Consider the following 24836-nt stretch of genomic DNA (forward strand, 5'->3'; position numbering starts at 1 on the left):
GCAGCTAACAAAGCACCATGGCTGTACCATGCGGAACAGTCTGATTTAGACAATCTCCACACATGACGACAGATCCGTTCGGTAGTGAGCATAAGGGAATAGATTCACTTTTACACGTTTGTGCATGTGCAGTGTCATGTCTGTCGTTACTGCAGAGCACGAACCGTCATGTAAAAGATTAGAAAAGATAATTCTTTGTATATGTAGATATGCTTTGGAGATGGTAAGTGCGACAAGTTACAGAGGCGAGACGATATTTTAAAGTAAAAAATAATAAATAATTAATACCTATTACAAAATGGTTCGCAGGAGAGCTTCTGTAAAGTTTGGAAGGTAGGAGACGAGGTACTGGCAGAAGTAAAGCTGTGAGTACCGGGCGTGAGTCGTGCTTCGGTAGCTCAGTTGGCAGAGCACTTGCCCGCGAAAGGCAAAGGTCCCGAGTTCGAGTCTCGGTCGGGCACACAGTTTTAATCTGCCAGGAAGTTTCATATCAGCGCACACTCCGCTGCAGAGTGAAAATCTCATTCTGGAAACATCCCCCAGGCTGTGGCTAAGCCATGTCTCCGCAATATCCTTTCTTTCAGGAGTGCTAGTTCTGCATGGTTCGCAGGAGAGCTTCTGTAAAGTTTGGAAGGTAGGAGACGAGGTACTGGCAGAAGTAAAGCTGTGAGTACCGGGCGTGAGTCGTGCTTCGGTAGCTCAGTTGGCAGAGCACTTGCCCGCGAAAGGCAAAGGTCCCGAGTTCGAGTCTCGGTCGGGCACACAGTTTTAATCTGCCAGGAAGTTTCATATCAGCGCACACTCCGCTGCAGAGTGAAAATCTCATTCTGGAATACCTATTACAGTTTTATGTGCACAAAAGAGATCGTTGTATCAATCTGGAGTGCTAGTCGATATGCATCATGTGACCTAGCCACAAGTTTCACTATTTAATTAATTAACATGTGAGAGACATTTTAATTGAATTTTTGACCAGAATCAGCACATTGGCAGTGTATGACAGCTATTCTAATAGCAAGGTAGTATCTGCTGTCACAAATAAATGTAAATGAGTTACAAAATTTAGTATATAGTATTTATGTTTGTAATGGTTATTTTTAATCGATTGTTTATTACTTTGCACACATTCTGTATAATTAAGTTTGATTGTGGCAGTGGATACAGTAGGGCTATTACTATGAAATACAGCTGCCTGTAAGTGTCTGTAGAGTATTTATTGAGGGCACAACAATTAATACCCGATTTTGAATACTGAAACAAACATTTACATTTGTGGCGAAACTACTGCACGTAGAATCAACTGTGATATTTCAGTTTTGTTTACATTTTTAACATGCTCCTAATGGCAAATTCAGATTTACGATTTTAGTGTTATATAAAAAGTGGTAAGGAAGCTTGGTGATTGCTTGAAGCGAGTAAGTGATGTAGAGATATAAAAACTCTGAGGGGATAAAAATATGGCGACCACCTTTCCCAGTGACACTGTTCTGGATGGAGCTGGACAGACAGGAACTTTATCAGATTCGACGGTGGTTTAGTCGTACGGGTTAAGACATAGAAATATTTCATCGACAGTGTCACGATACTTTAAAACTTTTAGTAATTAGTCATTGATGCTACGAGTCAGATTTAAGTTCAGTTTGTGGGTGATGATGTTCATTAATTTTCTTAACTGATTGGCTCTTAGATAATAATATTGTATGTCTGTCAGGTTCGTATTTATTTGCATTAGAGTGAAGGCAACTTTGAATAACTTAGCCTGAACACCGCATGTGCTTTAGAGATATTTAATTTTTAGACTTTAGGGGCTTGCGCTACTTCAATTTCACTTAATTCGGTAGCCGAGTTTATCACCCGTCTACGAACATTTGCGTAATTTAAAAACAATAAACTTTCTTTGCAATGTATCGACCGTCTTTCCTTGGCATATGTTACGTAGATTTGCTGCACCTATGATAAACCTAATGTTATGTTGAATCTGATTAGTACGTCAGGCAGAATTGCAGTATTTTATCTGTTTATAACTGTAGAAACAACCCTAATCCTGTAACACGATACTGTTAATAAAGTCGCCAGGTGTAGTACCAGATGTTCCGCAACGATCACTATTGGGCCCATTACATTTTCCATTATACGCTAATGATGGGTGACTGTCCTCTTAGCACGCATATGTTACTCATATGCTGCAGACCTTCAGTTATACCCAACTGCCACTCCGACCCACCTGTGGACAGCCATCCAGCATGTAAATGCTGAGATACTTGCTTTATCAGAGATGGCAAAGAATAAAGATTTGAATGTTAATGCACCTAAAACGCAAGCAGTCTTAGTAGATCAATAAAGATATGTTAACCCTAATTTCAGAGAATCTCTTCCACCCTCAATACTGAACTAAACGTGATGGCTCTCGATCTTCCACCATAATCGAGTCCATCAACATGAGGTGGCATTAAAATTGCTACACCAAGAAGAAATGCAGATGATAAACGGGTATTCATTGGACAAATATATTATACTAGAACTGACATGTGATTACATTTTCACGCAATTTAAGTCTATAGATCCTGAGAAATCAGTACCCAAAACAACCAACTCTGGCCGTAACAACGGCCTTGATACGCCTGGGCATTGAGACAAACAGAGCTGGGATGGTGTGTACAGGTACAGCTGCCCATGCAGCTTCAACACGATACCACAGTTCATCAAGAGTACCGACTGGCGTATTGTGACGAGCCAGTTGCTCGGCCACCATTGACCAGACGTTTTCAGTTGGTGAGAGATCTGTAGAATGTGCTGGCCAGGGCAGCCGTCGAACATATTCTGTATCCAGAAAGGCCCGTACAGGACCTGCAACAAGCGGTCGTGCATTATCCTGCTGAAATGTAGGGTTTCGCAGGGCTCAAAAATGGCTCTGAGCACTATGGGACAACTGCTGTGGTCATCAGTCCCCTAGAACTTAGAACTACTTAAACCTAACTAACCTGACATCACACACATCCATGCCCGAGGCAGGATTCGAACCTGCGACCATAGCGGTCGCGCGGTACCAGACAGTAGCGCCTAGTACCGGTCGGCCACTCCGGCCGGCTCGCAGGGATCGAATGAAGGGTAGAGCCACGGATCGTAACACATCTGAAATGTAACGTCCACTGTTCAACGTGCCGTCAATACGAACAAGAGGTGACCGAGACGTGTAACAAATGGCACCCCATACCATCACGCCAGGTGATACGCCAGTATGGCGATAACGAATACACACTTCCAGTGTATGTTCACGGCGATGTCGCCAAACACGGATACGACCATCATGATGCTGTAAACAGAACCTGGATTCATCCGAAAAAATGACGTTTTACCATACGTGCACACAGGTTCGTCGTCGAGTACACCATCGCAGGCGCTCCTGTCTGTGATGAGCGTCAAGAGTAACCGCAGCCGTGGTCTCCGAGCTGATATTCCATGCTGCTGCAAACGTCGTCGAACTGTTCGTGCAGATGGTTGTTGTCTTGCAAACGTCCCCATCTGTTGACTCAGGAATCGATACGTGGCTGCACGATCCGTTACAGCCATGCGGATAAGATGCCTGTCATCTGGACTGCTAGTGACACGAGGCCTTTGGGATCCAGCACAGCATTCCGTATTACCTCCTGAACCCACCGATTCCATATTCTGCTAACAGTCATTGGATCTCGACCAACGCGAGCAGGAATGTCGCGATACGATAAACCGCAATCGCGATAGGCTACAAATCGACCTTTAGCAATGTCTGAAACGTGATGGTACCCATTTCTCCTCCTTACACGAGGCATCACAACAACGTTTCATCAGGCAACGGCGGTCAACTGCTGTTTGTGTATGAGAAATCGGTCGGAAACTTTCCTCATGTTAGCACGTTGTAGGTGTCGCCACCGGCGCCAACCTTGTGTGAATGCTCTGGAATGCTAATCATTTGCATATCACAACATCTTCTTCCTGTCGGTTAAATTTAGCGTCTGTAGCACGTCATCTTCTTGGTGTAGCAAATTTTAATGGCCAGTAGTGTATGAGGTAGCCGAGTTGGTGCGAACGAGGGTTCTAATATGGCAAGACTGCCTGGTAGCTACAACAGGAAAACAGAATTAGCTGGAGTACATAATAAGAAAGTATTTATTAGTTTGCTGTAGTCCATGATGAGTTGGTTGACAATTATAGAAGACGCGTCTAGACTAAGCGTCTGTAGAATGACATAATTTACAAGTCACAAATCTTGCAGTGACGAATTAATCTCTCGTAATCTTGAATGTCGAATCCGGTGACTTTGAGGACTAACTTGGAACGGGGCTACAATGACTTGATGGCAGCAATGACTGAGCTGCAGAAGATGACTGGTTAACATCGGCGCTGTCTGACCACTGAGCGCGGCTACGAACTGTAGACTGGCACAACTACACTGCTCTCGTACTGCACATGAAGTGGCCTAGCGGCGAGACTAAGTACTGCGACTGGTTGTGTACTCTTTGGCTAACACAGCCTTTCTTCTGTTCAGTTTATCGAGAGAATCGCATCCGGCGGCTCGATCTCTCAGGCGGCGGTGTGACGTCATCACAGAACGCACAACCGCAGTTTGTAATACGTTGTATATGTCACTTCATGCACTACAGAACTATAAAAGAATTGCTTCCTCTCGAGTTTAAAATGAAACTCAGAGACACTAATAATCTCCCTGCCTGACTACGGCAGTCCCGATCTCCAGGAAATTGCTTAAGCGAGCGAATGCAGGCTGCCACTGAATGATGTTAGCTAAATTCGACCATATCACTTCTGCCTACGCAAAATTATTACAGCTACGTGGAAATAAGCATGGCGATTATAATACACTGTGTTTATAGTCTTCTCAGTCATTCAAAATGGTTCAAATGGCTCTGAGCACTGTGGGACTTAACTTCTGAGGTCATCAGTCCCCTAGAACCTAGAACTACACTACTGGCCATTAAAATTGCTACACCAAGAAGATGACGTGCTACAGACGCGAAATTCAAACGTCAGGAAGAAGATGCTGTGATATGCATTTGATTAGCTTTTCAGAGCATTCACACAAGGTTGGCGCCGCTGGCGGCACCTACAACGTGCTGACACGAGGAAAGTTTCCAACAGATTTCTCATACATAAACAGCAGTTGACCGGTGTTGCCTGGTGAAACGTTGTTGTGATGCCGCGTGTAAGGAGGAGAAATGCGTACCGTCACTTCCGACTTTGATAAAGGTCGGATTGTAGCCTATCGCGATTGCTGTTTATCGTATCGCGACACTGCTGCTCGCGTTGGTCGAGATCCAATGACTGTTAGCAGAATATGGAATCGGTGGGTTCAGGAAGGTAATACGTAACGCCGTGCTGGATCCCAACGGCCTCGTATCACTAGCAGTCAAGATGACGGGCATCTTATCCGCATGGCTGTAACGGATCGTGCAGCCACGTCTGGATCCCTGAGTCAACAGATGGGGACGTTTGCAAGACAACAACCATCTGCTCGAACAGTTCTACGACTTTTGCAGCAGCATGGACTATCAGCTCGGAAACCATGGCTGCGGTTACCCTTGGCGCTGCATCACAGACAGGAGCGCCTGCGATGGTGTACTCAACGACGAACCTGGATGCGCGAATGGTAAAACGTCATTTTTCGGATGAATCCAGGTCCTGTTTACAGCATCATGACGGTCGCATCCGTATTTGGCGACATCGCGATGAATGCGCATTGGAAGCATATTTTCGTCATCGCCATACTGGCGTATGACCCTGCGTGATAGTATGGGGTGCCATTCGTTACACGTCTCGGTCACCTCTTGTTTGCATTGACGGCGCTTTGAACAGTGGACATTACATTTCAGATGTGTTAAGACCCGTGGCTCTACCCTTCATTCGATCCCTGCGAAACTCTACATTTCAGCAGGATAATGTTCGGGCCTTTCTGGATACAGAAAATGTTCGACTGCTGCCCTGGCCAGCACATTCTCCAGATCTCTCACCAATTGGAAACGTCGTGTCAATGGTGGCCGAACAACTGGCTCGTCACAATACGCCAGTCACTACTCTTGATGAACTGTGGTATCGTGTTGAAGCTGCATGAGAAGCTGTACCTTTACACGCCATCCAAGCTGTGTTTGACTCATTGCCCAGGCGTATCAAGGCCCTTATTATGGCCAGATGTGGTTGTTCTGGGTACTGATTTCTCAGGATCTATGCACCCAAATTACGTAAAAATATAAACACATGTCAGTTCTTGTATATTTTATTTGTCCAACGAATACCGATTTATCATGTGCATTTCTTCTTGGTGTAGCAATGTTAATGGCCAGTAGTGTACTTAAAACTAGCTAACCTAAGGACATCACGCACATCCATGCCCGAGGCAGGATTCGAACCTGCGACCTTAGCGGTCGCGCGCTTCCAGACTGTAGCGCCTAGAACCGCCTTCTTAGTCATTCCCCTCCCGCTTATTAACAGCAATTTACACAGTACCCGTTCTTAACAAAGGATATTCCTATTCCTGCCATGTTGTCTAAACTATTTTCTGTACTAGGAAAGCCACATTTGAACACTCTTCCATAAAATACTAGAAAATTAATTTCCTTTCAAACTTCAAGGGACAGCTTACGGTCCATCTTCCATCACACTAATACATCTTCTATACTCATGTCTGCTGTTCATTCTCGTCTGCCCTCCCTCGCACACCACTTTTCCCTCTCCATTATCTACAGAGTTCTCTACTTAAATTCTGTTCTTTCTTAACAGCTACTGTCACAAATACTTCAATCTTCTATTTTCCACTATCCCTTCCACTGCTAAACATGGACAATCAGTATTTTCAAAATGCTGTTTATTATTACTGTTATTAATAGAAATTATCATCATTGTGAACATTATGTAATACATTTGGTTTATGTTGTTCGTGGTGAGAGGTACGAGGGGGGCTTAAGGCCTTATCTGAGTAAGCTAAATAGGCAATAAATAAATAAAGAGAAAAGAGGTAAATTTGTAGATAATGGCAGTAGAACATTAAAAGCGATGCAGAACCCCGGAAACGAATACTGTTGGTTCATGTGATCATACTAAGTTTAAATACAACGCAAAAAAGAGAATAACCTCTTAGTTTCTTGATATTCACCACTTGCCAAAGTGCAAAACTGAAATAAGAGGCAAGTAAATGCACGAAAGTCTGAAATAGGATCATGCTAACCATTTAAAATTACATGGGAAGAGAAAAAAAGAAGAAATAATTTCGAGAAAAGAAAGAAAGTAGAAAAGAAAAATGATAAGAAGCCAAAGAGAAAAATCAATGAAATGAGAGCGAGAAATAGAAGAAGAAGAAGAATAAAAGCTGAAACTGTATTAAGTCAAAAAATACACCAACTGCCACTTGACAAACAAAGAAAAGCAGTAGAAGAAACCTTTTGCACTGGCTACGGAAAGAGCTTTGAAGATTGTTGAGTGCGGACAGAATCGGCGATGACAACACGAGATGTGTTCTAATTGTGCAGGCTCAGGACCTTATGTTTTTGATCAGCGTTGAAGTTTAAAAGTTGCACAGTCCTAACTGTACCCTCAGCTGACAAGGCAGGTATGACAACACAAATGTAAACTTAAGAAAAACTATTAAAACAAAAAAAAATGTTTGTTAGACTTGAGTTTTAATAAACTGGATAAAGTGAGGGCATTGGATAAATTGCATATTGACTAGGTTATTTCTTTTTGAATAAATTTGATTTTTCGTAGCAAAAAAAATATTAAGTGAGGATTATTACCTGACCCTCCCAGGGCGAAGTATGACAACAATACCGCTATCTGCACGAGGCTCCAAAACTGTATTAACAAAAAAGAATGTACATTTGTACTTAGTCAATTTAAGTTGTTCTTGACATATTGTAATAATAGATTTTATTAAAATATAGTGTCAGCTGCTTAGTATTCTAGATCTAGTTGTTTAGTATATTAGATGCCTCATACGGGAAAGTTAAACCCTCTATGTAAGTCTAATAGGAAATAGACTCACCTCGTGAATCAGCACTTTGCGTGTGGATATAAATAGCGAAACAATTGACGGGAAAGACAAGCAAATGGCGAACAATATGATTTCTAGTCTTCTTGAGGTATTTCACAAACCACGGTACTCAGCAAACAGTGGGATTCAAGGAGACACTTTATATCATCTACTAAAGTTCAATATTGAGCCAAACTAGAAATATTTTCAGGCTGACCTAAGGAGAACAGAATGCGAACATTCATATCTAACAAATGGTGGGTAAGTACAAGAATCAAGTACCAGATATTTAAGATACCAGCCAGTATGTTGTGGAATGTTTTAATGGGTGGATATGAAAACCATCTGTAGTTCCTCGGCAATCAAATGTTTATCAGATTGAGAGCTTTCTATGGTACTGACTATAATGAAATAAGCCCACAGAATAAAACGATTTCGCTAGCATGGCGAACTACGAGGGTCGTTCAGTAAGTAATGCTCCATATTTTTTTTTTAAAAAAGGCATTAATATACACAGACAAACGTCCTTGGTGCTGCTTCACATTTGTTATTTGTACAGTGCGCCGGTCAAGTTGCGAACCGTTCTGGCAGATGGCAGAGCCGTAGTACAGCATCAAAATGGCGTCTACCTTCGACTTCTCACTTTGCTAGCAGCATACCATTATTGAATTTTTCTGTGCAGAAAAAGGAACCATGGTGAACATCCATAAACATTTGCGTGCAGTGTATGACGATGCTGCAATTGATGGAAGTACAGTTGGCCGATGGGTAAAGAAATGTGCAGTGTATGGCGATGCTGCAGTTGATGGGAGTACAGTTGGTCGATGGGTAAAGAAATGTGCAATGTATGGCGATGCTGAAGTTGATGGGTTGTACAGTTGCACCATGGGTAAAGAAATGTGCAGTGTATGGCGATGCTGCAGTTGATGGGAGTAAAGTTGGTCGATGGGTAAAGAAATGTGCAATGTATGGCGATGCTGCAGTTGATGGGAGTACAGTTGGTCGATGGGTTAAGAAAAGTGCAGTGTATGGCGAGGCTGCAGTTGATGGGAGTACATTTGGACGATGGGTAAAGAAATATGCAGTATATGGCGATGCTACAGTTGATGGGAGTACAGTTGGGCGGTGGGTAAAGAAATGTGCAGTGTATGGCGATGCTGCAGTTGATGGGAGTACAGTTGGTCGATGGGTAAAGAAATGTGCAGTGTATGGCGATGCTGAAGTTGATGGGTTGTACAGTTGCACGATGGGTAAAGAAATGTGCAGTGTATAGCTATGCTGCAGTTGATGGGAGTAAAGTTGGTCGATGGGTTAAGAAATGTGCAGTGTATGGCGAGGCTGCAGTTGATGGGAGTACAGTTGGTCGATGAGTAAAGAAACGTGCAGTGTATGGCGATGCTGCGGTTGATGGGAGTACAGTTGGTCGATGGGTACAGAAATGTGCAATGTATGGCGATGCTGCAGTTGATGGGAGTACAGTCGGTCGATGGGTACAGAAATGTGCAATGTATAGCTATGCTGCAGTTGATGGGAGTACAATTGGTCGATGGGTAAAGAAATGTGCAATGTATGGCGATGGTGAAGTTGATGGGAGTGCAGTTGGACGATAGGTAAAGAAATGTGCAGTGTATGGCGATGCTGCATTGATGGGAGTACAGTTGGACGATGGGTAAAGAAATGTGCAGTGTATGGCGAGGCTGCAGTTGATGGGAGTGCAGTTGGGCGATGGGTAAAGAAATGTGCAGTATATGGCGATGCTGCAGTTGATGGGAGTACAGTTGGGCAGTGGGTAAAGAAATGTGCAGTGTATGGCGATGCTGCAGTTTATGGGAGTACAGTTGGGCGGTGGGTAAAGAAAGTTACTACGTCAGCAAATGCACAGAGTTCCATGATCAGCTACGCTCGGGACGTCCTGTCACAATCACACCTCCAGACATGCTGAATCGTGTGGATGCCATTATTCGTGCCGAACGTTCGCGCCGTGTCGTCTACGAAGTTCCATTTATTTGGGCTGCTTAATGCACGCTCTTCCACAACGTTGGCGCACGGCCATGGAACGTGACGGAGACTACGCAGAAAAATAGGACATGGACAATACATGTTGATGTATATTGTCATAGAATTCTGACTCTTAACAATAAATATGTTCTGAGAATAAAATGTGGGGCATTACTTATTAAATGACCCTTGTAAATTAAAATCAAATGAGGAACATGACCAGCATGTCCAGAAATAACAGCCATAATACGATAACCAGCATGTTGAGACTCCATGGGGTTGAGACTGGTGGGGTTGTTGACATTGCACCGAGAACTGCACAATGACGCCACAGACCGGAATGGATAATCAGTTGATGTAAATCATCAGACAAGCCATGGCATTAAAGAGAACTGAAATCGTATTTCATACTTCTATAATGTACGTAGTCACATTAAATCTCTGTCATTATTTAGGCGAGAATAAACAGATGTTAGTTAAAGTGGGCCTGGCACAGTTCCTTCGCGCACCTTCCACGACGAATCATGAATTTAGTTGATATTTCTATAGCAACGCCCCGTGCTGTCGCAGTTGTCTGCAACTATGGCCATACTGGCGCCGCCTGAAAACTGGCAACATTGCTTCCAGCTATCAGAGACTTTCTTCCGTCAGTACAGCTAGGCTCAAAAACCATTTACCCACACTCCAAACATTCACGAAAAAGCAATGAAACAGCACTTGTCTCACGAAATCGAATACTTTGACATCCTTCAAGTGAATGTGCACTTCTCATATAGTTGTATATAGGGCAGACTTGTGACAGATATAAATGTGCAAGGGGAACTACATTTGGCAGGTGATACAGGCTTTCTGGCTGGATGTAAGAAGGACTTCGGAGAACTGTGGAAAGGGATGGGAAGCAACACTGAAAACAGAATATAACTTGAGGGTAAACATAACAAAGACGAAGGTGATGGGCTGGATGACGAACAGTGACTTTGTTAACACCAAACAGGGAATGACGAAGGGATGTAAGCTGGATGATACACCTTTCCACTGGAGTGTGGAAGATTAGCTAGAATGCTCAAAACAAAGGAGACCGCCTTGCTTAAGTAAAATAGCTCTCTTGACACAAGGTAATGATCAAGAACTAAGAAATCACAGTACTGAAGAACATATGTGCAAATCATAAGAAGTACAAGACTTCTTTCAAAAACAGCTGATGTTCAAATTGGACAAGTGTGTACTGAAAAGAATAGGAGGGGAAGGAAATCTGCTGAAGCACTGAAACAGAAGAATGGAATGGCTGGTGGAATATCTGACAGATAACCGAGGAGTAGTTCATCTGGTACTGCAAGCAGCAGCAGAGAGAGATACGAAGGGTGTTTGAAAAGTCCGTGTAAAATTGAAAACTACTTAGGTGTTTGGGGTGAACCTTATTTCTTTTTCGATATAGTCTCATTTTAGACTTATACATTTCGTCCAACGCTGTACTAATTTGCTGATCCCTTCCGAATAATTGGAATTATCCTAGTCTACAAAATAGCTATTAGTTACTATAATCACATCTTTGTCCAACCAGCCATTTCTTCAAATTGGGTAACAAATAGTAGTCCGAGGCAGCCAAGTCTGGAGAATAGGGGGGATGTGAAACGAATGGGAATCCTATTTCCATTAATTTTGCGACGCAACTGCTGAGGTGTGTGCTGGTGCATTGTGATGGAGCAGGAATTTTTTGCGGTCCAATCACCGGCGGTTTTCTTGCAGTTCGGTTTTCAAACGGTCCAATAACGATGAATAATATGCACCTGTAATAGTTGTACCCTTTTCCAGATAGTCGATGAGGATTATCCCTTGCGAATCCCAAAAGACAGTCGCCGTAACCTTTCCCACCGAAGGCATGGTTTTCACCTTTTTTGGCGTACATTCTCCCCTCATAACCCATTGTTTAGATTGTTCTTTGGTCTTAGGAGTATAGTAATGTATCCATGTTTCACCCACAGTGACTTAAAGTCCTGCGGATTCTTCGTGAACAGTTGCAAACCATCCCTGCAACACTTCACACGATTCCGTTTTTGTCAAGCGTGAGCAATCGCGGAATCCATCTTACGAACAGCTTTCTCATGTCCAAATGTTTATGCAAAATATTATGTACCCGTTCATTCGAGATGCCCACAGCACTAGCAATCTCCCGCACTTTAACTCTTCTGTCATCCATCACCATATCATGGATTTCATCAATGATTTCTGGAGTCGTAATCACCACAGTGTGTCCAGAACGTTCAGTATCACTTGTGCCAATTTGGCCACTCCGAAAATTTTGAAACCACTTATAAACTGTTATAATCGAAGGTGCAGAGTCACTGTAATGTTTATCAGGCTTTATTTAGTCTCCTGAGGCGTTTTGCCTTTGATAAAATAACGTTTAATCATCACACGAAACTCTTTTTCGTCCATATTTTGACAATCACTCGACTTTCTGATTCACAAGAATGTCAAACACAAAGAAATACACCAATATGGCTGAAACTTGGTGTGAGTTCTTTCCAAAGATGGTACTAACTAAACATGACCTCGATAGGCGCCGGTGGTGCCATCTCTCGGACTTTGCACGGACTTTTCAAACGCCCCTCGTATACACTGAGGTGACAAGAGTCATGGGATAGTGATGTGTATTTATGCGAATGGCGGTAGAACGTCGTATACAAGATATAAAAGGTCAGTGCTTTGTCGGAGCTGTCATTTGTACCCACGTAATTCATGCGAAAAAAGTTTCCGACGTGATTATGGCCGCACGACAGGAATTACCAGACTCTGAAGGAAGAGCGGTAGTTGGAGCTACATTACTGACCATTAAAATTGCTACACCAAGAAGAAATGCAGATGATAAACGGGTATTCACTGGACAAATATATGTGATTACATTTTTACGCAATTTGGGTGCATAGACCCTGAGAAATCAGTACTCAGAACACCACCTCTGGCCGTAATAACGCCCTTGACATGCCTGGGCAATGAGTCAGACACAGCTTGGATGGCATGTACAGGTACAGCTGCCCATGCAGCTTCAACACGATACCACAGTTCATCAAGGGTAGTGACTGACGTAATGTGACGAGCCAGTTTCTCGGCCACCATTGAGCAGACGTTTTCAATTGGGGAGAGATCTGCTGGCCAGTGCAGCAGTCAAACATTTTCTCTATCCAGAAAGGACCTGCAACATGCGGTGGTGCATTATCGTACTGAAATGTAGGGTTTCGCAGGGATCGAACGAAGGGTAGAGCCACAGATCGTAACATATCTGAAATGTAACGTCCACTGTTCAAAGTGCCGTAAGTGTGAACAAGAGATGACCGACACGTGTAACCAATAGCATCCGTACCATCACTCCAGGTGATTCGCCAGCATGGCGATGACGAATACACGCTTCCAAAGTGCGTTCACCGCGTTCTCGGCAAACCCGGATGCGACCATCATGATGCTGTAAACGGAACCTGGATTCATCCGAAAAAATGACGCTTTGCCATTCTTGCACCCAGGTTCGTCGTAGAGTACACCATCACAGGCGCTCCTGTCTGTGATGCAGAGTCAAGGGTAACCGCAGTCATGGTCTCCGAGCTGATAATCCATGTTGCTGCAAACGTCGTCGAACTGTTCGTGAAGATGGTTGTTGTCTTGCTAACGTCTCATCTGTTGACTCAGGGATCGAGACGTGGCTGCACGATCCGTTACAGCCATGCGGATAAGATGTCTGTCATCTGGACTGCTAGTGACACGAGGCCGTTGGGCTCCAGCACGGCATTCCGTATTACCCTCCTGAACCCACCGACTCCATATTCCGCTAACATTCATTGGATCTCGACCAACGCGAGCAGCAATGTCGCGATGCAATAAACCGCAATCGCGAAAGGCTACAATCCGACCTTTATCAAAGTCGGAAACGTGATTGTACGCATTTCTCCTCCTTACACGAGGCATCACAACAAGGTTTCACCGGGCAACGCCGGTCACCTGCTGTTTGTGTATGAGAAATCGGTTGGAAACTTTCCTCATGTTAGCACGTTGTAGGTGTCGCCACCGGCTCCAACATTGTGTGAACACTCTGGAATGCTAATCACTTGCATATCACAGCATCTTCTTCTTGTCGGTTAAATTTCGCGTCTGTAGCTCATCTTCGTGGTGTAGAAATTTTAATGGCCAGTAGTGTATATGCATGGGGCATAGCAATATTTAGGAAATTCAATACCCCGAGCTCCATTGTGTCTAGAGTGTGTCGAGAATACGAAATTTCAGGCATTACCATTCACCACAGACAATGTAGTGGCCCATAGCCTTCACTTAACGACCGAGAGCAGCGGTGTTTGCATAGGGTTGTCAGTGCTAACAGACAAGCAACACTGCGTGAAATAACCGCTAAAATCATTGTGGGACGCACATCGAACGTACCTGTTAGGACAGTGCGGAGAAATTTGGCGTTAAGGGGGTATGGCAGCAGACGACCGACGCAAGTGCCTCTGCTAACAGCACAACATCGCCTGCAGCGCCTCTCCTGGACTTGTGATCATATCGATTGGACCCTAGAACGACTGGAAAACAGTGACCTGATCAGATGAGTCCCGATTCAGCTCTTAAGAGCTGATGGTAGGGATCGAGTGTGGTGCAGGCACCAATCCATGGACCCAAGTTGTTAACAAGGTGCTGTGCAAACTGGTGGTGGATCCATAATTGTGTGGGCTGTGTTCACATGGAATGGACTGTACCTTCTGGTCCAAATGAACCGATCATTGACTGAAAATGGTTATATTTGACTACTTGGACAACATCTGTAGCCATTCATGATCTTCATGTTCCCAAACAGAGACGGAATTTTTATGGATGACAACGAGCCCGTCACCGTGCCACAGTTGTTCACAGTTGGTCTGAACAGCATTCTGGACAGTTCGAGAGAGTGATACGGCCTGCCATATCGTCCGACACGAATTCCATTGAAAATTTACAAGGCATAATCGAGCGGTCAGTTCGTGCACAGTACGCGGCACTGGCAACACTTTCGGAGTTATGGACGGCTATAGAGGCAGTACGGCTCAATAATTCTGCACGGAACTTCCAACGACTTGTTTCGAGTTGCAACACTACGCCGGGCAAAAGGAGGTCCGACACGACACTAGAAGGTATCCCATGGCTTGTCATCTTAGTGTAGTACTCAACTGAAACCATAGAAATGGTAGAATATCAAAGGTACATTGTAAACTGTATTGGGTGTAGTAATTATGTGGCAATGAAATGGGTAGCAGAAGATAGGAAAAGATGGAAGAGCGTCGAACAAGTGGAAAGGCTGACGGATTCAAAACAATTATAAGGTTGTGTTCCACAATACTTCGGGCGAACTGCCGGATGTTTGCAACTTCTTCCCACAATATTTTGGCGCAGAGTCTTCTGGCCATCTTCAGGTGACAGTGGCGAAAACTCTTTTTTTTCTTTATTGTTATTTGACTCCTTACAGTAAGGTGGGCTGGCAGCAGCAAACTACGCTGCTCTCCAGCCACAAGTTTTACAAAGAAAATACAACGGAGACACTGAAGATACAGAACAAAGTGGGGGGGGGGGGGGGGGCAAAAAACAGTAGACATAGAAACAAGTAACACGAAGCCGTTCACACTCGACGAAAAAAACACTAAAAACTGTCGGCACTGGGCACAAACACTGACGACTTAGACAGTACAGCTGAACGAAGGAGCGCGACACTAAACCACAAACACGATGGCACACATATGAGAAACCGATGGTGATGATCTCCAGCGTGCGAATATCCACTTAACGTGTGCGAGTCCGGGGACCTGCCAAGAGGGGAAGAAGGGGGTGAGGGACGGAGAGGGGAGAGCAAAGATGCCAACGGCAGAGGACATGGTAGGAGGAATGAAGGTATGGGGGGTAGGGGAAGCCCGGGGGAGGAATGGGGAGAAAGGGAGGAGGGAGGCAAGGGGGAGAGAAGGGAGAGAGGGTGCCCATAGGAAAGAAACACAGGAAGAGGGAGGGAGTATCAAAGTTGGTAGGAGGGGTAGATGAAGGGGGGAGGGCATCATCAGGGAGGGGAGCTGGCGGAAGCCATCTTGGGAGAGGGCATGGAGAGTGGAGAGATGGAGAGCAGGTGGGACGTGGAAATACAGACGTGACAGCAGTCAGGGACGGGAGAGGATGGGAGAGACAAGCAGGTGAGGACGATTCAGTTTACGGGAGGTGTAGAGGATCCGTATCCATTTGAGGAAAAGGAAGAGGTGGGGGAACGGAATAAGGTCGTACAGGATCCGCGTAGGGGAGGGGAGATGGATGCGATAGGCGAGGCCAAGAGCATGGCGTTCTAGGATCTGAAGGGATTTGTAAAAGGTAGGGGGAGCGGAGATCCAGGCAGGGTGGGCATAGCAGAGGATAGGGAGGATGAGGGATTTGTATGTGTGGAGGATGGTGGAGGGGTCCAGACCCAATGTGCGGCCAGAAAGGAGCTTGAGGAGATGGAGTCGGGAGTGTGCCTTGGCTTGGATAGTCCGGAGATGGGGGGTCCAGGAGAGGCGACGGTCAAGGGTGACGCCAAGGTACTTAAGGGTGGGGGGTGAGGGCGATAGGACAGCCATAAATGGTGAGATAGAAGTCGAGGAGACGGAAGGAAGGGGTGGTTTTACCTGCAATGATCGCCTGGGCGAAAACTCCCAGAGCTCTGGTATTTAAGGCCCCTCTGGCACATGCGTGGTGGATTCACTTGCCGTTGCGCGTGCGCTATTTAAGCGCGTTAGATTCTGCTGCACCGCGCGCCCTCCGTGGTGGAAACTCGCCGCATCGATATCAATTCGATTGTCTTCCGCGGATCCATCACAGAACTACGCCGGCTACGGAGGGCAAGAAGTTTTTCGACGACTGGATTCCATGCCGAATTCAATTGGCAACCGCCGTCACGATTAATAAGAGACTCATTGTCAGACAGCCGTATTTCCACGGATTCATCTATAATAGAACTCCAAAAGTTATGCATATGGGCCACAGTTTTTGTCTAATTGGAATTCATGGCATGACCAGTGGAAATACAGTGTTCGGCGAAGGCAGAATTACAAGGCTGAAGAAGGCGAGTATGCCGCTGACGTTCTACAATGCGATCCTGCACAGTACGCGTCGTGTGCCCGACGTAAGATTTGCCGCATTCACACGGAATCCTGTAAACACCTTGCCTTGCGCAGCTCTAGGTCGTCTTTGACAGATCACAACACCGACGAAATTTTTGCAGGAGGGCGAAAGATTACTTTCACTTTATATTTTCTTAGTAATCTGCCTATTTGCGCTGAAATATTACCAATATATGGTAAATAGGCAGCCGTTTTAAAGGCCTTTTCCTCTTTTTTGATCCGTCGTTTACAGGTCTGCAGGGCTCTCTCCACTTGCTGGGACGAATACCCATTCTTCAGAAATACGGTCTGCAGGTGCTCCAGTTCGGTATGCAAACTATCAGTGTCAGAGATGACGTGGGCTCGGTGAATGAATGTCTTCAAAACACCCATCGTTTGTGCCGGATGGTGGCAACTAGCGGCTTGCAAGTAAAGATCTGTGTGAGTGGGCTTTCTATATACCGAATGACCAAGTGTGCCATCTCTCTTACGTCGCACCATTACGCCTAAGAACGGCAGGCAACCCTCCTTCTCCAACTCAATAGTAAATTTCATGTTTTCATGTATGGAGTTCAGATGTTGTAGGAACTCTCGCAGACGATGCAAACCATGAGGCCAAATTATAAAAGTATCATCAGCATATCGCCAAAATACTGTTGGTTTAAAAGTGGCTGAGGCGAGCGCTCGCTCGTCAGAATCTTCCATAAAACGATTGGCCACCAGGGGAGACAAAGGACTCCCCATGGCGACGCCGTCTGATTGCTCATAAAACTCGTTAAATGAAAAATATGTAGAGGAGAGGGTGTGCTCAAACAGCGCTGTAATGTCAGCTCCAAACCTATCGCCAATGAGGTGTAGTGAGTCCACAAGAGGTACATTTGTAAAAAGTGAAACTACGTCAAAACTGACCAACAAGTCATAACTTTGCAGCTGCAATAACTTAAGTCTGAGTAGGTCGCCCGAAATTTTGTGGAACAATATGTACGCCGGGAAAGTTTTAAATCTCACAATTATCAGGTGAAATTGGAAACGAGATCGCTACTGAAGTACAGCACCGAGGTGAACTCGTCAATGCAAGCGTACTCTAATCGCTATCATGGTTTATTTTCTAATGCACTCACCAAAAACAAGACACTTGCGATGGTGGCGCCCGTCTCGAGGGACAGTCCACAGCAACAGTCGTTCAAAACTACCACCTCTGCAACAGTGGTAGGTTTTCTGGCTCGGGAGCTGCTCTGTAACAAAGGGATGATGGTCACATTTGAGTCAAAAGCTTGAAGCACGTTCAGGAATTGATGGACAAATAGTTATGAGACGTGACTGGCCACACTGATTATACTGCACATGCTTAGAAGCTTTCTTATTGCCCTCATTGTTATCGATCTAGTATTACCGTTTCTCTGAATGACAGCTATGATGTGTGTGGGCACAAGTAAGCTGCCGCTTCTGTGCAGGAACAACGCAAACAGGATAAATAATTTGCACTCCTTCTAGTAAATCTAACTTTGGCAACGAAAGGAGTGCAATATTGAGGCATAAAACTTTTTGAAAATCTGCCTTCGGTTTAAGGACCGACACATTGACAGATGGACGCATGTGACGTTGTAAATATTTATAAAATAATTTATTATGGCTAGCTCGCTTCGTTCCTAGAAATACAAAAATTTCTGAACTGTTTGGTCTCTTTCCCAGTGTGACACTATGATGCATATTTTATAAGTGTGAATCATACTGTTTTCATTATAACGAATAGCTTACACCAGGAGTTTGTATAAGGGGCAATAAAAAAAAGTCTGCGTTTAAGGGCGTTGCTGCAGCGTGTATGCAACACAGCGCGACTCAGATGCAGAGCATGACGTTTTACCAAATAGGTACATGTACGTCTACATACATATTCCGCAAGCCACAGTAAGGTGCGTGTTGGTGGGTACTGTGTACCACAACTAGTCGCTTCCTTTCCCGTTCCACTCGCAGAAGAGCGAGGGAGAAACGACTATCTACGAGGTGAGACAATAAAGCAATGAGACTGACGTGAAAAAAAAAATGCTGCTTACCGGTTTAGTCAAGTTTAGTGTTGTCTCCTTCAAAGTAGTTCGCTTCTGATTGCACACACTTTTTTCAGCGTGTCTGCCATTGACGGTAACATTTCTGGAACTCATCTTTTGTAATATCCTCCAAGATCCTCGTCACAGCTTTTTGGACATCTTGTGTTGTTTGAAAATGGTGTCCCTTGACCGCCGTTTTCACTCTTGGACATAGAAAAAAGTCGTATGCAGCGATATTTGGTGAATAAGGTCGCTGTAGTAGCACTGAAAATTGTTTTGAGGTTAAAAATTGCTGTACTGACAGAGCAGTATGGGATGGCGCATTATCGTGATGCAAGATCCAATTATCAGCAGTGTTGGCACGGACATTAAGAACTCTTTTACGAAGTGTTGTGTACATAGTTCCACGTAGTCAGCGCGTACACAACTTTCCCACTAGAGCGCGCCCCGCTAAGCACAACAGCGCCGGCGCAGCGCTCGTCCGTCTCCACACTACGAGATGGCGCTGTCTTAGAGACGGACCAAATTCTGCTTCTGCCAATCCGCGTATTAACATGTAACGCGGCCAATGAGATTGCTGCTAACGTAGAACCTTTTCTCCTCGCGGATCACACTCGCGCAGTGATACCGGAACGCGCGAGGTATTATAACGAGTGTACAGACCTCCGATTAGTCAGTCTGCATTTGTCTGCATTTGTCTGTCCCAGCCTCTAGTCAAGTTTCAGTCTGCGCCTAATAAGATTCCCATATTCCTGTACATAGCCATGAAGATAAATGAATAGACACTTTGTCAAGTATCAGAGATATGTGAGAATAAGATTAATGTACCAAGACCAAAGGAACTTCAGAATGTCAATTGTAAATAGCATCCAGAATCAAGTTAAGTAAGGTTTATGATTGTCATTATTTTAATAAATGTGTGTGAAAATTAATCAAGTTCTGTTTAAAGTTGGTCACTGTCAATCTGCTACTCTAAGCGTGCAAGTGGCATTTCTATCGTCTGACCTAACGGCAGAAGATAAACACGCCACGATAAGACCACGAACCATATTGCTGACACTCGCCTACTTCGGTAGAGCGACAAGTCAAATAATTTGATGGTGTGTGTACCAAAGGTCTTACAGTACGCACACCACACGAAGTCTTTTTAAAATTTCTTTGTAGTAATATTGGTTAACTGTTTGTCCAGGAGGCACCCACTCTATATGAACAATTCTCTTGGAATCAAAGAAGCACACAAGCATGCATTTCAGTTTTGACTTTGACATCCGACCTTTTTTTGGTCTGGGAGATCCCTTTGAGCACCATTGCGAACTTTGGTGTTTTGTCTCTGGATTGTAACTAAAAAACCAACTTTCATCATCAGTGATAAAACCGTTCAAAAATTCTGGATTGATTTCCTTTTGCTCTAACAGATCGGCTGCCCCATTTTTCTGTCTCGCTGTTGTGGTGTGAGGTTTTTGGGGACCATTTTTGCACAAATCTTCCTCATACCAAGATCTTCAGGTATTATTAGACGAACCGTGTCTCGATTGATGTTCAGTTCTTCTGCAATCATTTTTCACTGATAATCTTCGATCAGATCGTACGAGTTTACGCACCCTGGCCAAGTTGATATCCCTCCTGAGGTTGATGGTCGTCCACTGCGGTCTTAATCTTCAACATTCGTTCTGCCTTCACTTAACATTTTATGCCTCTCCAAAAGCCTTCTGAAGTTTACCGTAAGTTGTCGTCGCGTTTTCACCCAATTAACACAAAAAGAAATGGCATACCGCTGCGCAATATTATGCTGTTCCATTTCCGTGACGAGAGACACAAACACGTGTTAACTCACTACAGCACAACTCACGACTGAGCAGTTGCATCGATGTGCCGCTTGGACTAGAAGCAGCTCATAGACCAAGGTCAAAGATATTGCGCCTACGCAATCCTGCAGCGTTGCCACATCTTGCAACGAAAATCAGTCTCATTACTTTACTGTCGTACCTTGCATATACCTCTGTATGAGTCCTAATTTCCCGTATCTTATCTTTGAGTTCCCTATGCGAAATCTATGTTGGCGGCAGTAGAATCGTTCTACAGTCATCTTCAAATGCCGGTTCTCTTAAGTTTCTCCCTCGAGGGATTCCCTCTTGAGATCTCGAAGCATGTCCTTAATACTTGCGTGCTGATCGAACCTACCGGTAACAAATCTAGCAGCTTGCCTCTGATTTGCTTCGATGTCTTCTTCGAAGCCGACCTAGTGTGGATCCCAAACACTCGAACAGTACCCAAGATTAGCATCATCTATACGGTGTCCTTTACATATGAACCACACCTTCTCAAAATTCTGCCAATAAACCGAAGTCGACCATTCACCTTCCCTACTATAGTTCTCACATGCTAGTTCCATTTCATATCGGTTCGCTACGTTACGCCCAAATATTTAAACGGCGTGATTGTGTCAAGCTGGACACTACTAATGCTGTACCCGAACATTACGAGTCTATTTTTCCTACTCATCCGCATTAATTTACATTTTCCTACACTTAGAGCTAGCTGCCAGTCATCACATCAACCACAAATTTTGTCTAGGTCGTCTTATATCAGCCTACAGTCACTTATCTTTGACACCTTCCTCTACGCAACAACATTGTCAACGAACAACAGCAGACTGCTGCCCATGCTGTCTGACATGTCATTTATGTACAGCGAAAATTGCAAGTCCTATCACACTTCCCTGGGGCCTCCGATGAACACTCGCCGTCGAGGACAACATACTGGGTTCTATTACTTAATATATATGTAAAAGTAGATAGTGTCGGAAGTTCCATGCGGCTTTTCGCGGATGATGCTGTAGTATACAGAGAAGTTGCAGCATTAGAAAATTGCAGAGAAATGCAGCAAGATCTGCAGCGGATAGAAACTTGGTGCAGGGAATGGCAATTGACACTTACCATAGACAAATGTAATGTATTGCAAATACATAGAAAGAAGGATCCTTTATTGTATGATTATATGATAGTGGAACAAACATTGGTAGCAGTTACTTCTGTAAAATATCTGGGAGTATGCGTACGGAACGATTTGAAGTGGAATGATCATACAAAATTAATTGTTGATAAGGCGGGTGCCTGGTTGAGATTCATTGGCAGTGTCTTCAGAAAATGTAGTCCATCAACAAAGGAGGTGGCTTACAAAACACTCGTCCGACCTATACTTGAGTATTGCTCATCAGTGTGGGATCCATACCAGGTCGGGTTGACAGAGGAGGTTGAGAAGATCCAAAGAAGAGCGGCGCGTTTCGTCACAGCGTTATTTGGTAAGCGTGATAGCGTCACGGAGATGTTTAGCTAACTCGAGTGGCAGACTCTGCAAGAGAGGCGCTCTGCATCGCGGTGTAGCTTGCTGTCCAGGTTTCGAGAGGGTCCGTTTCTGGATGAGGTATCGAATATATTGCTTCCCCCTACTTATACCTCCCGAGGAGATCACGAATGTAAAATTAGAGAGATTCGAGCGCGCACGGAGGCTTTCCGGCAGTCGTTCTTCCCGCGAACCATACGCGACTGGAACAGGAAAGGGAGGTAATGACAGTGGCACGTAAAGTGCCATCCGCCACACACCGTTGGGTGGCTTGCGGAGTATAAATGTAGATGTAGATGTAGATATCTGGGAGCCTATTCCCTATGTACGTACGTTCGTTAACAGTCTGAAGTTATGTACCGTGTCGAATGCTTTTCCGGAAATCTAGAAATATAGAATCAACTTGTTGCCCTCCACCCGTAGTTCGCAGTATATCATATGAGAAACGAGCAAGCTGGGCTTCGCACGAGAGATGCTTCCTAAAACCGTGGTGATCCGTGGTCATGAGCTTTCAGTCTCTAGGTATTGCGTTATATTCGAACTCAGAATATGCTCTATGATTCTGCAGCAAACCGATATTAAGGCCACTGGTCTGTAATTTTTGCGAGTCCGTCCTGTTACCTTTTTTATATACTGGAGTCATCTCCGTTTTTTCCCAGTCACTTGGCACTGGCGTGAAAAACTGTCTAAAAACCACTCAGTATGGGCACTGATCGAAGGTCGTAAATGGAGGGCGCGGTTTCGAAAAGATACTGTCTCACATCTCCTGTCTCACAAGAACCTATCACTAGATGGTTATTTGTTCAGATAATCGTAATTGGTAATTGAAAATTGTAGTCACAAGCAATTTTCCTACCCGCCAAAGGCACAATAATTTCGGTTTGAAATACGCTTCTCTTACGTTAACTGCTTTTATTACTGAGTACTTAATGACAGAATTTGTGAATAAATCCCTGTTTTATTAACTAGGCATGATTTTGTACAGGATAACGAACGAGTCTTCAGTGTATCAGTCTTTTTGATACCAACTAACGATTTCTTGCTACACATTCGCTTTTCGACCCAGCAGTTGTACTTTCCGGTCTTCTGTCAGAGACGGGAAAAGACTTAGACGGGCAGCTGGGTGGCTGGAATTGTGCCTTGATGAGAGGTTATACGCTAAAAGTCAACAAAAGTAAGACAAGATCACTGGAAGTCTTCGAATTGGTTTGGGAAACGTGATATTAGATGTGTAGATTCGTTTTCCTGTTTGGGCTGCGAAATAAATGATGATGATTGAATTAGAGAAGGTAAAAATGCAGAGTGGCAATAGCAAGATCTAAGATAAATTTAGATATTAGGAAGCATTTTCCGCACGTATTGGTCTAGACTGCACCCGTTGATGGAAGTGAAACGTGAATAATAAACAATTCAGACAAGAAGAGAATGTATTTTGAAATACTGCGCCAAAGAGGATCCTGGAGATAGGTAAATTTGCGCAACGAATTAGGTAGTGCTGAATCTAATTCGGGAGGAAAGAAGTAGAGGGCTTCCAGAAAAGTATTGTCCCTGAATTCTGTATGTCAAAATCCATAACCCATTTTTTAAGTAAAACAAACTTTATTAACAGTCTACATCTTTATTCTTGACGTCTACATATTTATTTCTTAACATAGTCATCCTGGCGAAGAACGCATTTCTCCCTAAGGAAGACTGTCACTACACAATGTGTCGACTTTGTTGACGGAGCCACAGCCTGACCTGTGCTGCACCACTTCAGCAGTATCAAGATGATGTCCTCGAGGGTGTTCTTTAAGTCCTGGAATCAGATGAAAGTCGGATGGAACCAAGTTGGGACTTGTATTACCCCCTTTCTAAACAACTATCTTTCGTGTGAAACATTTATATAAAGCTTGAGACCACAGAGTCGATGTTCATATTTGTGCTGTCTGTGTAATGAAAGAAGATTCAACCTTTAAATCATTTGAGAGCAGCTAGGAGAAGCTTGGCTGTTCGCACATGTTATTTTTGTTTTCAGCTATGGACGAGTAAGTATTGTGAAGTATAATTGTAATGATTTCACAATAAACTAATTTATCTTAAGTGCTTCTCTGTTATTTAACCAGTCCACATATTTATTCCGCTATTAATTACTTTTATGTGACACCAATATATATATATATATATATATATATATATATATATATATATATATATATATTGGTGTCACATCAAAGTGTTGCGTCCTCTCTGCAAGAAACGCTGAAAAATAAAACTCGTAATACAATTAATAGTGGAATAAATATGTGGACTGGTTAAATAACAGAG

General features: G+C 44.0%; 1 protein-coding gene across 2 annotated transcripts in view; it reads right to left on the reverse strand.

Annotated features, from left to right (window-relative positions):
- The window catches only part of LOC124717209, a 149103-nt gene that overhangs the window by 44263 nt on the left and 80004 nt on the right, over positions 1-24836 (reverse strand). For both annotated transcript variants that reach the window (XM_047243989.1, XM_047243990.1), the window contains 2 exons: positions 18264-18377; positions 7779-7836 (listed from right to left, as the gene is read on the reverse strand). In XM_047243989.1, coding sequence (XP_047099945.1) covers positions 7779-7836; positions 18264-18377 — 172 coding nt within the window. The remainder of the gene's footprint in view (positions 1-7778; positions 7837-18263; positions 18378-24836) is intronic.

Source organism: Schistocerca piceifrons, chromosome 9, assembly GCF_021461385.2.
Source record: "Schistocerca piceifrons isolate TAMUIC-IGC-003096 chromosome 9, iqSchPice1.1, whole genome shotgun sequence".
NCBI classification, from domain to species: Eukaryota; Metazoa; Arthropoda; class Insecta; order Orthoptera; family Acrididae; genus Schistocerca; species Schistocerca piceifrons.